Here is a 12,862-nt window from a genome sequence, read left to right on the forward strand (position 1 = left end):
TTAAACAACATATAATGTATGACCCCCATGGTTAAATAGGTTTTCTAACTTTCTGTAGCTATTCTTAGTGAAAAGCAAAAGTTTGAGAAGGGAGCTGTACTGTTATGAGGCCAAGAAGTGTTGGAAAGTAAGATGGGGGGAGGGGGGGGAGAAGCAGTTATTTCCTTAATGCAATTTTGAGTGATGTTGCAAGAACATATTTTTTTAAGGAATAAGTGACATGTGAGATTACAAGTTTTCTCAAGGTATAACATTTTAGTTTTTATATATATATATATATATATATATATATATATATATATATATATATATATATATATATATACACATACATACATACATACATACATACATACATACATACATATATATATATATATATATATATATATATATATATATATATATATATATATATATATAAATGTAATGGATAGAGTGTCTATGGGCTCTGCGTTGCCAGATCCTAAATTGTAATATATCAGCTGCCTTTTGAAGATTTTAAACAGATGTCTTGCAGGAAGTGGTGAGATCAGTGGTGTCTCCTGCTGGTGGGAAACAGGCAAGGTCACAATAGAAGGAGTCACGGGATCACCATGGGTGGATCAACAAAGGTCACCATAGGCAGAACATGAGAAATGCTTTCTATTATACCATAAAGAATACCAAAAGAGTATAGAAAACTCTCAATTTTCTCTCACTGAAAGATACTATAGGACTTAACATATGAAACTATTTCTAAAGGATATTTTTTTAAAAAAAATCCAAACCATAATTAGTAAGTGAGAAAGAAATAGCCTTACCGCCCTCAAATAACAGAAACAAAATAGAAATTAAAAGGAAAGTATTTGCTTTTGAATGAGGGTATTTTAAGTAACAGGGTGTCGTGATGAAGCTAATTTTCTTATCATGCAAGTTACAACATTTTAGAGTTGAAATGTACTCACTTTATGATATAAGCAAAAAACTGTGCAAAAATATGCACATTTTCTCTTACTTTCTATGTAAGGCGGTGCTCTTCAGGAAAAAAATCAGGGGTGAAATGCTACCGGTTCGCACCGGTTCAGGTGAACCGGTAGTGATAGAAACTACTGGTTCGGGTGAATCAGTAGTAAAAAAAAGCTACCGATTCAGGCGAACCGGTATTTCCGACAGTGAGCTGTGCCACATGGTTTATATTCGCTAGAAGGCAAGAAATCCTGCTTTTTAGCGAAGCTAAATTGCGCAGCACAGCTGATCCCCCCCCCTCGCTGTTCTACCTACCTTCCCAAGCCTCTTTTTTCCATGTGAAGCGTGTGTTTAGTGCGCACTGCGCATGCATATACAGCATGCTTTTGGCATGCACTCTGCATGCATGTGCACAGTGTGCATTTAGCATGCACCACGTATGTGCGGGCAGCGAACTGGTGGCAATCCACAGAGGATTTCACCACTGAAAAAAATGCTGCTATTCCAGAAACGTGTTCTGTTTTGCTCATCACAGACTAGAACCTGAGACCTGCCTGCACATATCCTTAGCTGTATAGGTAGTTCTCATTTAGTGACTGCAGTTGGCTCTGACAACTTGGTTGTTAGCTTCAGCTTTCCTTTGCTTTACAGCGTCCAAAGGATACAATCCAAAACAGCCCCGGTGAGTCCAAATGGCAGGAAAGGTTTCTGGAACTTAATTCACAAGCAAGGTAAAAGGGCAGATCTTATAGCCCTTTTTATCAGCTCTCCTGTCCTTTGGAATGTTCACCCTGATGCTTGGATTATTAGTAAGAAGGAAATAAATGTTTGTATTTATATTCATTTGAGAGAAAAGAATTACAAGAGAGTAAACAAGCACATAATGGGGAATACACATGGAAAGGAATGCACTGGCATCAGCTCATTTCCTTACAACGCTGATGGCTGCAAGCCACAAGCTGCTTAGGAGGCAAAGGAAGAACTTTAGTGTGAAACTGTTTTAGAGTCTTGTCAGTGTCAAGCAAGCAGTACCGGGGGACTGAAGGATTCTGATCAACTAATTAAGGTCACAGATCTGAGTTTGTAATTTATGGTTTGCAATTTTTAGGGAAGCACTGCACTACAGAGAAAAGCAGCTTAGGAAGAGTAGCTTGTTTAAGCAATCTCTCTGCTCTACAAAGGGAGCACCTTTGCTCAGTCACCAGACATTTTAAACATGCAAATAGATATGATAATCACACACCTGTTCTTTTGCAGAGTGTATGTACACAATAAAAGTTATAAGTATGATCATTACCAATGGCAACTGGAGAAATATTTATTCTAGAAATATTAATACTTTAGAAAGAACAAGATACGGCCGTATTTTTAATATCTTGGATTATTTTTGTAGATTCTTTCAACAATTCTATTGTTCTATGCAAAGATAAGGATTTCTATTCTGTTCTATTATTTACATTCCAGATTCATCAAGGTGTTCCCTATGTAGTCAGCTTTGCTTGTCTTTTACATTCCAGTAGGAAAGGAAGGAGATGAAAAGAGTCAGACTCAAGGGAAAAAATCCTTGAAATGATCCCCGTTATGTGATAGCCCTTTGGAGAAAGAAGGGCCTTCTAGACATCAAATGGAGAGAGTTCATTTATAGAATGAATCTGATTCAGATGATTTGTTTTAATCCAGTATCAGTTCCACTAGGTAAACCAGACCAGCAAATCAACTCCACAGAAAGCCTGAAACTACATTTTATTGAGATTAGCTATAATAACAGAATCTTGCAAGTCTGATCATGCTGTATCTCTTCCTCCTCCTTATATTCTAGTGAATCAGGGATCTGGACTTTAAAAATATTAAAGCCCCTTTTGCTTAGGTAATAGTTCCTGTTTGTCCCCACAACAGCAACTCTGACATAGGTTGGCCTGAAAGAGAGCAACTGGCCCAAAGTCCTCCATTGAGCTTCCATGGTTGAGAGTAGTCCCTCCGCTCCTACTCCAATGTTTTAACTTTATACTATGCCAAGTTCCCCTTACCGTTTTGCTAGGTGTAATCAAGCACACTAGTTAGGCCTACTAGATATAAAGTCATGTCCCTTCCTCCTTTCTATTATTCTTCAGAAGGTATCTATGATGATGGTTGAAATATTTGGGAATACTTCCTTATATTTTAGGGTTCCTCTTCAGGGAGTAAAGCATAAAACAGAGATCTGACCATGGATGGAATCTAGGAACACTTTCTTATTGTCCCAGTGCTGGATAAGGAAAATTCCTTAACGTAACCCAAGCTACAATTCAGTGATACAAGATAGGGAAATATTCTAAAATGGACTCTCCATTTTCTGCTGCTGTGTTAAATGGCACTGCGTACAGCACAGAAAGAAGTTACCAGCAGAAGGCAGTTTTTTCCCTTTGCCTGCAGTGAGCAGCCTGCAGTGAATTAAATATGTATTTAAGAAATGGGGAGAAGGAAGCAAAAAACAACTCCTATCCTAAAACCCTTCAAGCTCATCACAAATTTCTTTCCTGATAAAATTTGACTCAGCCTTCAAATTGATAAATGATGAAGAAATTATCACACAGGAGTTAAAATGGCATGACTTGAGAGCGTGCATAACATTTCAGAAAAGAAATGAATGAGGTGAAAAAAAGGCAGTTTTTCCACAGATTTAAAGGAAGAACTGGAAGTTCCTGGATCAGTAATGTGCTTTCAAAACAGAATCAGTTATATAGTGCAATCTCAGAGAGACTGAAATGTAAAGAGAGAGTCAAAGTAGAATTTAAGGAAACAATCTGAAAATCTGAAAAATGTGTTTGGAAAAATGGCCACAAAACCCGTAGGTAAAACAAAGAAGGGAAAAATTCACTGCAAATCTGAAAGAAGATTAATGGATAATTTAACAGTCACTTGGATTTCAAGAAAGACAAAGAGCAAAGAGCATTGCATCAGAAAAGGGCTAGAAATGATGATGGATAGCATGCTCCCTGTAAGTGTTGAGCAAGCCAGAATCACCTTGCGTCTGGCTGGCAAATTCCCAGCTGAGAATAAATCTAAAGAACTGGGGATAAGAGACTGATATGGACTGAAGAGATTTCTAAAGATCTATTTAAGAGAAAGGGAGCAAGTATTGATTGCTGCGTGGAACAAATATCATAAATAAATGGGTGGAGTCATGTCAGAGGCTGTTCAACTCTATGATAATCAGGATAACTTGCAGAGGAGATGAAAATGGAAATCCTGCAGCTGTGTCTTGCTTAAACTATTTCTGAGATATATTATTCTGAGGTAAACACAAAAAATCCAAACCATTTTGTTAAAATAATTGTAGATTTCAATATACAAGATTATTTATGAATATTTAAATGATTTTGCCTTATTTTTTAGACAAAAGAGTGACTCACAAAAAGGCACCATGGCCAGGAATGCGGCTGCCTAACTATGTTAGTGGGAAAAGGTTTAAATTTAAAGTTATGTTCTTTTGATGTACACTTACAAAAATTTAAAAGTTTACATGTAAATATATCCAGAATGCTGCAGCATATTACTGACTGAAATGATTATTGGAGAATGTAAATTCCCCATTATAACAGCTTTCTAGAAAATGTATATATTTCTGGGCATCATATAAAATGCTAGCTGTGATTTGCAAAGTACTGCGTGATTTGGGAATCTGTCAAGAGCACATTCTCCTCTATTAGCTTGCCTAGATTTCAAAGTCCTTGAGAGTTCTTTCCTGCTCACCATCAGTAAAAACCATTTAATGACACAGAACTCCTTGCTAGAATAGGTCATGCTCCATCTGTCTCTGATCTCTTTCTGCCACATTTCAAAAGCGTGTTATTTAAACATTATTTAAATGTTACTTGAGTTTTAATCAGTTTATTGAAATAGGTTTCAAGAAATAAGGGCTGTTTATTTTTTTAAATTTTAAGTATCTTTCAACATTTGCTGTTAAATAATCATTTTGTGCTTGTTGTTAGTTTCCTTGAGCACGGTTTATAGTGGAAAATCAAGATGTATATTTAATGACTAAATAAATAATTTGCATATTCCATTCTTCCACCAGAATTTTCTCCTGAAGCATCTTTAGTGACCTTCAAAGAAAGCTTTGGAAATACTTCAGTTAAAACCCTTCTGTCATGTGTGAAAGATCAGGACCACACATGAAGTTCCAATTAAACTGATGTATTAGTAATCATGCTTATGCACAGGAATCTACTCAACTAACAGCAGCCACTATTTTGGTGCTAGATAAGGGTCAATGGAATTCAAGAGAGGTTGGACTTAGTCTGTTTGTGGCTACATAGAGACTCTAGGCTAATTCTTCTTTTGATACCACCCCCAGGTTCTGCCACTCCTTCTCCTACACTGCCTAAGCAATTTGGAATATGTGAAATTGTGAATATTAATTGAGGATAGGCATCACGGCCTCAGCGCCATCCTCTCCATTTTCCAAGTGCTAATCTTAAGGAGAGTTACAAACATATAGCCAGATCTTTACAATTTGAAATCCTAATGAAGTAGCTCCAATGGTGTGAAGAACAAACTGAGAATATCAGTTGTTACCAGGACATGGGGAGTTAAAGAACAGAATTCAATGTAGCGCTTAGATGTGAGCAATATCTTCTATGCGTGGTCCTGAAAAGTTCAGCTTCTTTATTCTACTTACTTTCAAAGAAATAGTTTAATCAACAAACCACAAACCACAATACTATTATTACTCTTTTGATTTCTGTGGAACTTTCAAAATACTAATACCTGTTTCCCCTTTAAAGTTTTCCTTGTCACCAAGTTCCTTCTTGATGAGATTTTTGAACAGCAGTAAATTAAATAGTTTTGAAGAAAATTAAGCAAAATTCATAGAGTACATTTGTTACTATTATAATAGTATAATATTCCATGTACAGAAGCAATATATTTCTATAAATCGTAGAATAACAAAACCAAGAAGTGGTTACCCAGTGGAAAGGCTTGCCTTCAGAAGTTGGAGGCTTTTAAGAAGAGATTGGTCAGTCATTTGTCTGAAATGTTATAGGGTCTCCTGCTTGAGGAGGGGGTTGGACTAGAAGACCTCTAAAGTCTCTTCCAACTCTGTTATTCTGTTAAATTCTGTTAAGTGCCACAATAAAATGTTTTTGGCAAGAGCTTAGTCTTCAACATCTTCTAGAAGGTGGCTATGATATGGGCAGATCTATTGAATATGGCTGCACGGTTGAGCAGATTTGGGGAGGCTTTCAAAATCCAACTAACCTAACTAATCTAACAGTTGGGAGACCCTTGTAAAGAGTTGATCTCACCACAATGAAATAATCCCTGTGAGCATTGCCCCTTAAATTCCTGAAAATGGGGAACAGTCGGATGCTGTTCTCTGCAGGATTGACCTCTGTAGGTTCTTGTAGATTATTATATAGTACAGGAAGAATTAAAATTATTAAAGGTGTGTAAGATACTTCGTGCACAAACTTTATCATATATACAACTAAATAATATACAAATATTGCAGAAAAAGTCCAAGAATCAAAGCAGCACCTAATTTTTGTATGCATGCTAGAAACAATGCCTTGTTAATAATCATTTCTACTATGCTTTCCAAATGTTGGTCAGCAGGAATAAATTTGAAAAACTGCAATGGTATATTGTATTCATAAAAAATAGTTGGTGTGGCATTTTCAGTAATGTCCATTACATATTAGATTTTGGAGACTAAACCAGACCAAAACTTTTTAATTTACGAGACCGCCTTCTGCCACCAATAGCCTCCCACCGGCCAGTACGCTCGCACAGAGAGGGCCTCCTCAGGGTGCCGTCCGCCAGACAGTGTCGGCTGGCGACCCCAGGGGGAGAGCCTTCTCTGTGGCGGCGCCCGCCCTCTGGAACAACCTCCCCCCAGAGATACGTACAATACCAGACCTCCGGACTTTTCGTTGGGCCCTGAAAACTTATTTATTTCACCTAGCCGGGCTGGCTTGATCCCACAGTTTTGGTTAAATTTAATTGATTTTAATTGGGTTTGTTTTAAATTGCGGCCAAAAATATTTAATTATTTTTAAACTGTTTTTAAATTTTGTATGTTCTGTTTTATTCTGGCTGTTCACCGCCCTGAGTCCTGCTGGAGAAGGGCGGTATACAAATTAAAAAAAACAAATAAATAAATAAATAAATAAATTTGTATTTAAATAACTGTTTAAAGGGAATAAATAGGATAGAAAAAGTCTCAGCAAAGGACTTCTCTGTAACTGGCAGAACAGGGCATGATACTGTATGTGTGGAATGAAGTGTTAAAGGGTACAAGGTCACAGCTGTACCAAAGTCAAAAGATTTAAGTGGCCCAGTAAATAAATTGGTAAATTGATTTAAATGTGAAAAGGTGCTAAAGAAGTAATTTAGTAAATGTCAAAGGAATCTGCAGGGAGGAGAGAAATGGTGCTTTTGAGATAATTTCCCAGAAATTTCATAAAAGGGAATTGATTGTAGTGTTTTAGTAAACAAAACAAAAAAACCCCAAAAAATATATAGTAATCAAAAGATTTTTTAAATTACTGGTATATCTCAGGCTGTGTATTTCGTATCTAGAAAACCCAAGATTAATGCTTTAGTACCCAGATTATTTTTAAAGGCTAATTTCTACAAGATGTATAGTAGAATGCTTAATTAAAATACACAAATAGAGTTTAAATATCAAAAGAGCCTCTGAATAAGGACATTTTATGCCTTGCACATAAAATCTACCCTTTTGAGGTATTTCTAACCCAAATGCCATCTGATTCAAGTGTATATCAAATGGCGGTATTTTAATAATGTTACATCATTAAAAAAATTTATTCCAAAAAAAAATAGTGTTACATCATTATCTTACAACTGTTCTATACAATTAATTTCTTGTAGTATACTTATAACTGAAAATCAACTATCTCCTTCATTTTTTTGAATTCATTTTTAATAGCCAAGAGCAATAATGATGTTGGGTTAACTAACCATTATGTCTTACAATTATAATCGATATACAAATACACTTCACTAGAAACAGGCTAATATGCTAATTAATCATATAAAAGCATATAAACTACTAAAGTAGTTACTTTACTACTTTAGTAAGTTATATTTAGAAAGAATATCACATTAGATAAAAGCCAAGTTCTATTGTAAAAACACATTTTTTCATAAGCAATATGGATTTCCCGTTGGTTTCCTCTTTAAATTGTGATCTCTCTCACAATTTTTTCCAGAATATTTCAGAATCCCATAGTAGCAGGTTTTGTTGGTGTGCATAAAGCCATTTCATTAATAGGATATAATCCAGTTTTTCTCAACCTTGGCAACTTTAAGATTGTTAGGCTTCAATTCCCAGAATTTCCCAGCTAACATGCTTGATAACGTTGAGAAACCCTGATTTAGACTAAGAAGGCTATCCTTTCTAACTTCTTAAATTATTTCTTATTCCTTATTTACTTGATAGGAGTCACATGCTTAACTCCTAATACAAATCTTCCAGCATTGTAGATGCAGCTAGGTCATTTTGAATGTAAAAGTAAAAATAACTGCAGTTGGGAAATTTTTCAGAGGAAGCAAAACCCACCAGTTCCTCTTAATTTCATAGGGCTATGCAAAATATTTCAAAAAGGCAGTTTCCAAAGTCCTTGAAGCCTCAAAGGTGTCCAGAAGACTTGACACACCTACTTCACAAAATTTATCTTCTTAATCTCTGCATGCATATTCACACACTGATTATTTTGTGTATTTACACATAACTGAAGACAAGTGGGGAAAGTCTTTGGAAAAAAAACATGCTGAGGCATTAGACCTACTTGTATCACGTCATTGGGCAGCCCATAGACCCAGGTTCTTTGCAGCCCCATATGATTCTGAGATTGGGCGGCTGAAATTGCCTAAACATTGGCATTGCAGTTATAGAATTTAAAAAAACCTAAGGATGGGCATGAGCATATAGGCCATGTGTTAGGTTTACACACTCCCAAACTCATCCTTACAAAACACCCAAATTGCTAAACATACTTCAGCCCTGCCACTTAAAGTAACATTTTGTTACTAGGCTTCTGTAGCCTACCAGCCAGGTAGAGAGTTACTCCATGGGCAAATACAGAACATGTTGCCCATCCTCATTTTTTACAATGATTAGAATAAGACTAAGGCTGGGGAGTCCTTGGACAAATATCTAATTGGCTTCACGGTTGAACCATATTTGGCCAATTGCTCTCACATAACTTATCTCGCCATTTTCGTTAGAATAAAGTGGAAAAACTGTGTATTCTATTGACACCCTCAGTCTCAAGATGTGATAAGAGACTAACTGCTTGTTTAGATAAGACATTTTTAATGATTGCTTTATGTCATCTTTCACCAGGACATATTAGCTATGTCCTCCCCCCCCCGTCTCCTTCAGAATTTCTTTTAATGTTTTAGAATATGTTGTGCAACAATACTCTCCATTAAATGCTCTAGAAGAGAGTCTCTCCCACGGAGTCTGTGAGCAAACCAAACCAAACAAATATTCCATTTTATCTGAACTGGAACCAACATCTTAACTAATAATTCATAATTGCTTCTTTTGTGCTTTCTCTTCAGGCCTTAGTGAAAGTGAATGGAAAACTGAAGCCTATGCTGGACTCTGTGGTGGCCAACAGAAAAAAATGGGAGGAATTGCACCAGAAAAGATTGCTTTCCCAGACAACATCCAACTTAGCCATGTCTCCGGAGAGCATAAAATAAGTCTACGTCTGTTTCCTGTTCCTAGGATAAGAGAGTCAAAAGAATGCTTAACGTTTCGTCTACAGTATTTAATCAATAATATAAGGCAGGCAAGAACATATGTAATGTCAGTGAAAACACTCTGGCTGGCCAGGCCTTAGCTTTTCCTACAGGCCAAGACTTGGTCTGAGGGGAGAATCTACAGGGAGACGTTGGGTTGGGTTCTTGCAGTAATCTGGAAAGCTTGGCTGAGTCCAGATTGTGTCAGCTTCTTTCAGTAACTCTTAAGAAAATTGGCAAATATGGTCACAAAGGATTCATATAAGTGGAACTAATGGTTCAGTAAAATTAATAAAAGTGAGCTGTGGCTGATTTTAAAGAAAATGCTGAAGCATTTTCAAGAGACTCTGAAAAAAGGGAGAATTTTTGTAAAAATATTTTGAGATTGCTTCTTTCCAGCTTTTATTAGTATGAATGGTTATTCCTGCGCTTGTGAAATTTGTCTTTTTACCCCTTTTATGTTCTATTTGGTTTATTCAGCGATGCCTGCTTTATATTCTGAAGAAATACATTTTTTTACAACAAGCCTCGTAGGATTCAACAGGGCTTTTAGAATTGTCTCTCTTCGCTGTATTTAAGGGAGGGGAAATGAACTTTATTACATTTAAAAAGACAAACCTGCTCTGGCTTCCTTGATTTCATATTAGCAACCCAATTTGAATTGCTCTGCAGGCAGAAGCTTATATAAAGGTAAAATTCTGCATGTTTCTTTTAGAATTCCTGTAATAATTTAATTTTTAAAGCTGCTTTGCACATCTAAGAAGAGAATCAGTGGTATATCAAGAAAACTGTCTAACAAAAACAAAACCTTGCCTTGGGTAGAGAACTTGCACTATAGGATATGAACGTAGCTTTCTAGTACATTTTCAGAAAATTATTATTTTTAAGTCTGATACGACACTGGATGATAATATGAAAAGAGCAATGACTACCTCTGCTTTTTCTAGCTATTTTCTTACACATGTTAATCTTTCTTAGCTAACAAAAATTAAGTCACCATTGCATGTGCTCCAATTATTATTATTTTTTTGCATGTTGGTAATCCTTGATTTATAAAATATCTGCAGTGGAAATGAACTCACTTCTGTTAATGAAACATCAAATTTATTTCAGCACTGGCATGGCAAGTTACTGGATTTCTATTCCCTAATGAGGTGTGGAATTACATCTATATTCCATTCTCATTGCCAGGTGGTCTATAGATAAATTGTGCTTGCCCCAGGAAGGATGTTGTACACATGTCCAACCGCAACCCAGTCAACACTTACTGAAAAGGTTTGTGAGCTGAGAACACCTGAGTCCAAACAATGTGCATGCCTAACATGACAGCCTTTGTCATATGAATTGGCATGTAGTTAGGATTATTCTGGGTTACTGGCACTTCCCAAAGTGCAGGAACAAAGAGAAGATGGCTGGCTATAATTTCTGCTACCCTATTAAACCCCTGCCAAAGATCATTTGGAAGTAAAAGATCTCTAGCTACTCAGAAGAATCCTTACAGAAGAAGGTGTTTGTAAAAGCAATATTATTGCATCCCTTCCCTTTCAGAACTTGCAGAATTTAGATTGCACAAAAGACTGGACTTCTAAAGGGAAAAAAGGGAAATATATATATAATGCTATCAGAAATCAGGCAAACTGTCTGGATTAAATCAATTTATGAGAGCAGTTGAAACAATAATGAATAAAAGCATAATAGAGAATCAGAATTTTATATAATTCTTTAACAGCAAAGAATCATGGTTGGGATGAAAAAAGCACTCTCCTGAATTTACAGGAATAATTTTAAGGCAGAAGACTTGCAACTTCCATCTCTGCATCTGCTGTACAACTGAATCACTTGATTTGAGGTTGGTAGGAGCTTGATAGTGAAAGCTGGGGTGCTCTAATATGATAAAAGGAGGGATCCTTTTATCATTTCCTTATATTTGAAAGGCTTCCCATTCAAGATCCAGCAGATTCTGAATGTCATCTGAGAGGTTCTGTGTCGAGTGTGAACGGGAGGGGATGATTTATGTCAACCGCAACAGTAGCATTTTATTATTTAACAGAAATAAGTGGCCCAACATAATTATTTTAGGGGACCTATTCAAGGGCACTAAGGTCTGATCATTTACCCAATTTCAGCAGTGGAAATCAGCTATTTCTCTTAGTGTAGCCAAACCTCTGGCTCTGCTAAGCCCTGGCACAGGATGGGAAACCCAACACCTTCCATAAATTGTAAGATACAACCACCATGGTCTTGCTGATTGAGCTGTGGTCCAAACAACTAAAGGACACCACATTGCTTAGCATGTAAAATGTGGCGAGGCTCTCCAACATTTCTCAAGGGTAGATAAAGGAAGCAGATGTCCCAGAGAGCTGGATGGAAAAACATTTGACTTGATATTCTCTTTCACTATGGTTTAGGACTTCCAACCTTGAACATTTCATAGATAGACAGGAAGGAAATGGTTCTGCAAAGGTTCTTTTTCATTTCCTCACTCAGGAAACCTATAGTATAGTTAGGGATGGGTAATCTCTTATCTATGCCTTTTCTTTTAATTCAAAATTTAATTCAAATCACACTGCTAACGGCTTAATTACACCAATGTTCTCTTCTCTTTCTCTCCATTCATATCTCATTTCATAGTTCCTGGAAGTCATTAAAAGCTTGTCAAACTTCTGAGGGAATTTTAAAACATTGTTTTTTCTTACTACTGGCAAACTTTATTGAGTTTCTCAGAGTGAATAGAAATGAAGTTGTTTAGCCTAAAGTTAAATATATTGTTGTAATGGAATTTTTGCAATTACACCCATCAAGATTTAGGCAGGAAACCATTTAAATGCTGTGAATCCCTCACTCATTTGCTAAGGAAAAGTACAAGCAAGAGATCCGATGGCTGCTTTACGGGAGTTTTATCTCAAAACAATAATTAAGGGAAATATTTTCCTTAACCTCGTATAAATTACAGTGCAGATCTAGTGAACAATAATGTATAGGTAAAACACTGAGGATAGATGTAAAGCCTGTCACTATTTACTTTTTTAACAAAAATGAAAGCATTCACCAAAATAGAATCTGTCATAATGCAAAAGGACTTCCAATGTGAAATGTTTTCAAATATTTCTGGTTCCAAACATGCATACAAAAAAATATTTGGAAAATATGCCTTTCC

At 36.2% G+C, this 12,862-nt stretch overlaps 1 protein-coding gene across 1 annotated transcript in view; it reads left to right on the forward strand.

Moving 5' to 3' along the window:
* The window catches only part of PDE11A (phosphodiesterase 11A), a 169,979-nt gene extending 160,313 nt beyond the window's left edge, over nucleotides 1–9,666 (forward strand). The window contains exon 20 of the mRNA XM_070956878.1: nucleotides 9,523–9,666. Coding sequence (XP_070812979.1) covers nucleotides 9,523–9,666 — 144 coding nt within the window. The remainder of the gene's footprint in view (nucleotides 1–9,522) is intronic.
* Nucleotides 9,667–12,862: the final 3,196 nt, after the last annotated feature.

The sequence above is a fragment of the Pituophis catenifer genome, unplaced genomic scaffold (assembly GCF_029215685.1).
Source record: "Pituophis catenifer annectens isolate HBS135680 unplaced genomic scaffold, rPitCat1.0.hap2 SCAF_1, whole genome shotgun sequence".
In the NCBI taxonomy this organism is placed as follows: domain Eukaryota; kingdom Metazoa; phylum Chordata; class Lepidosauria; order Squamata; family Colubridae; genus Pituophis; species Pituophis catenifer.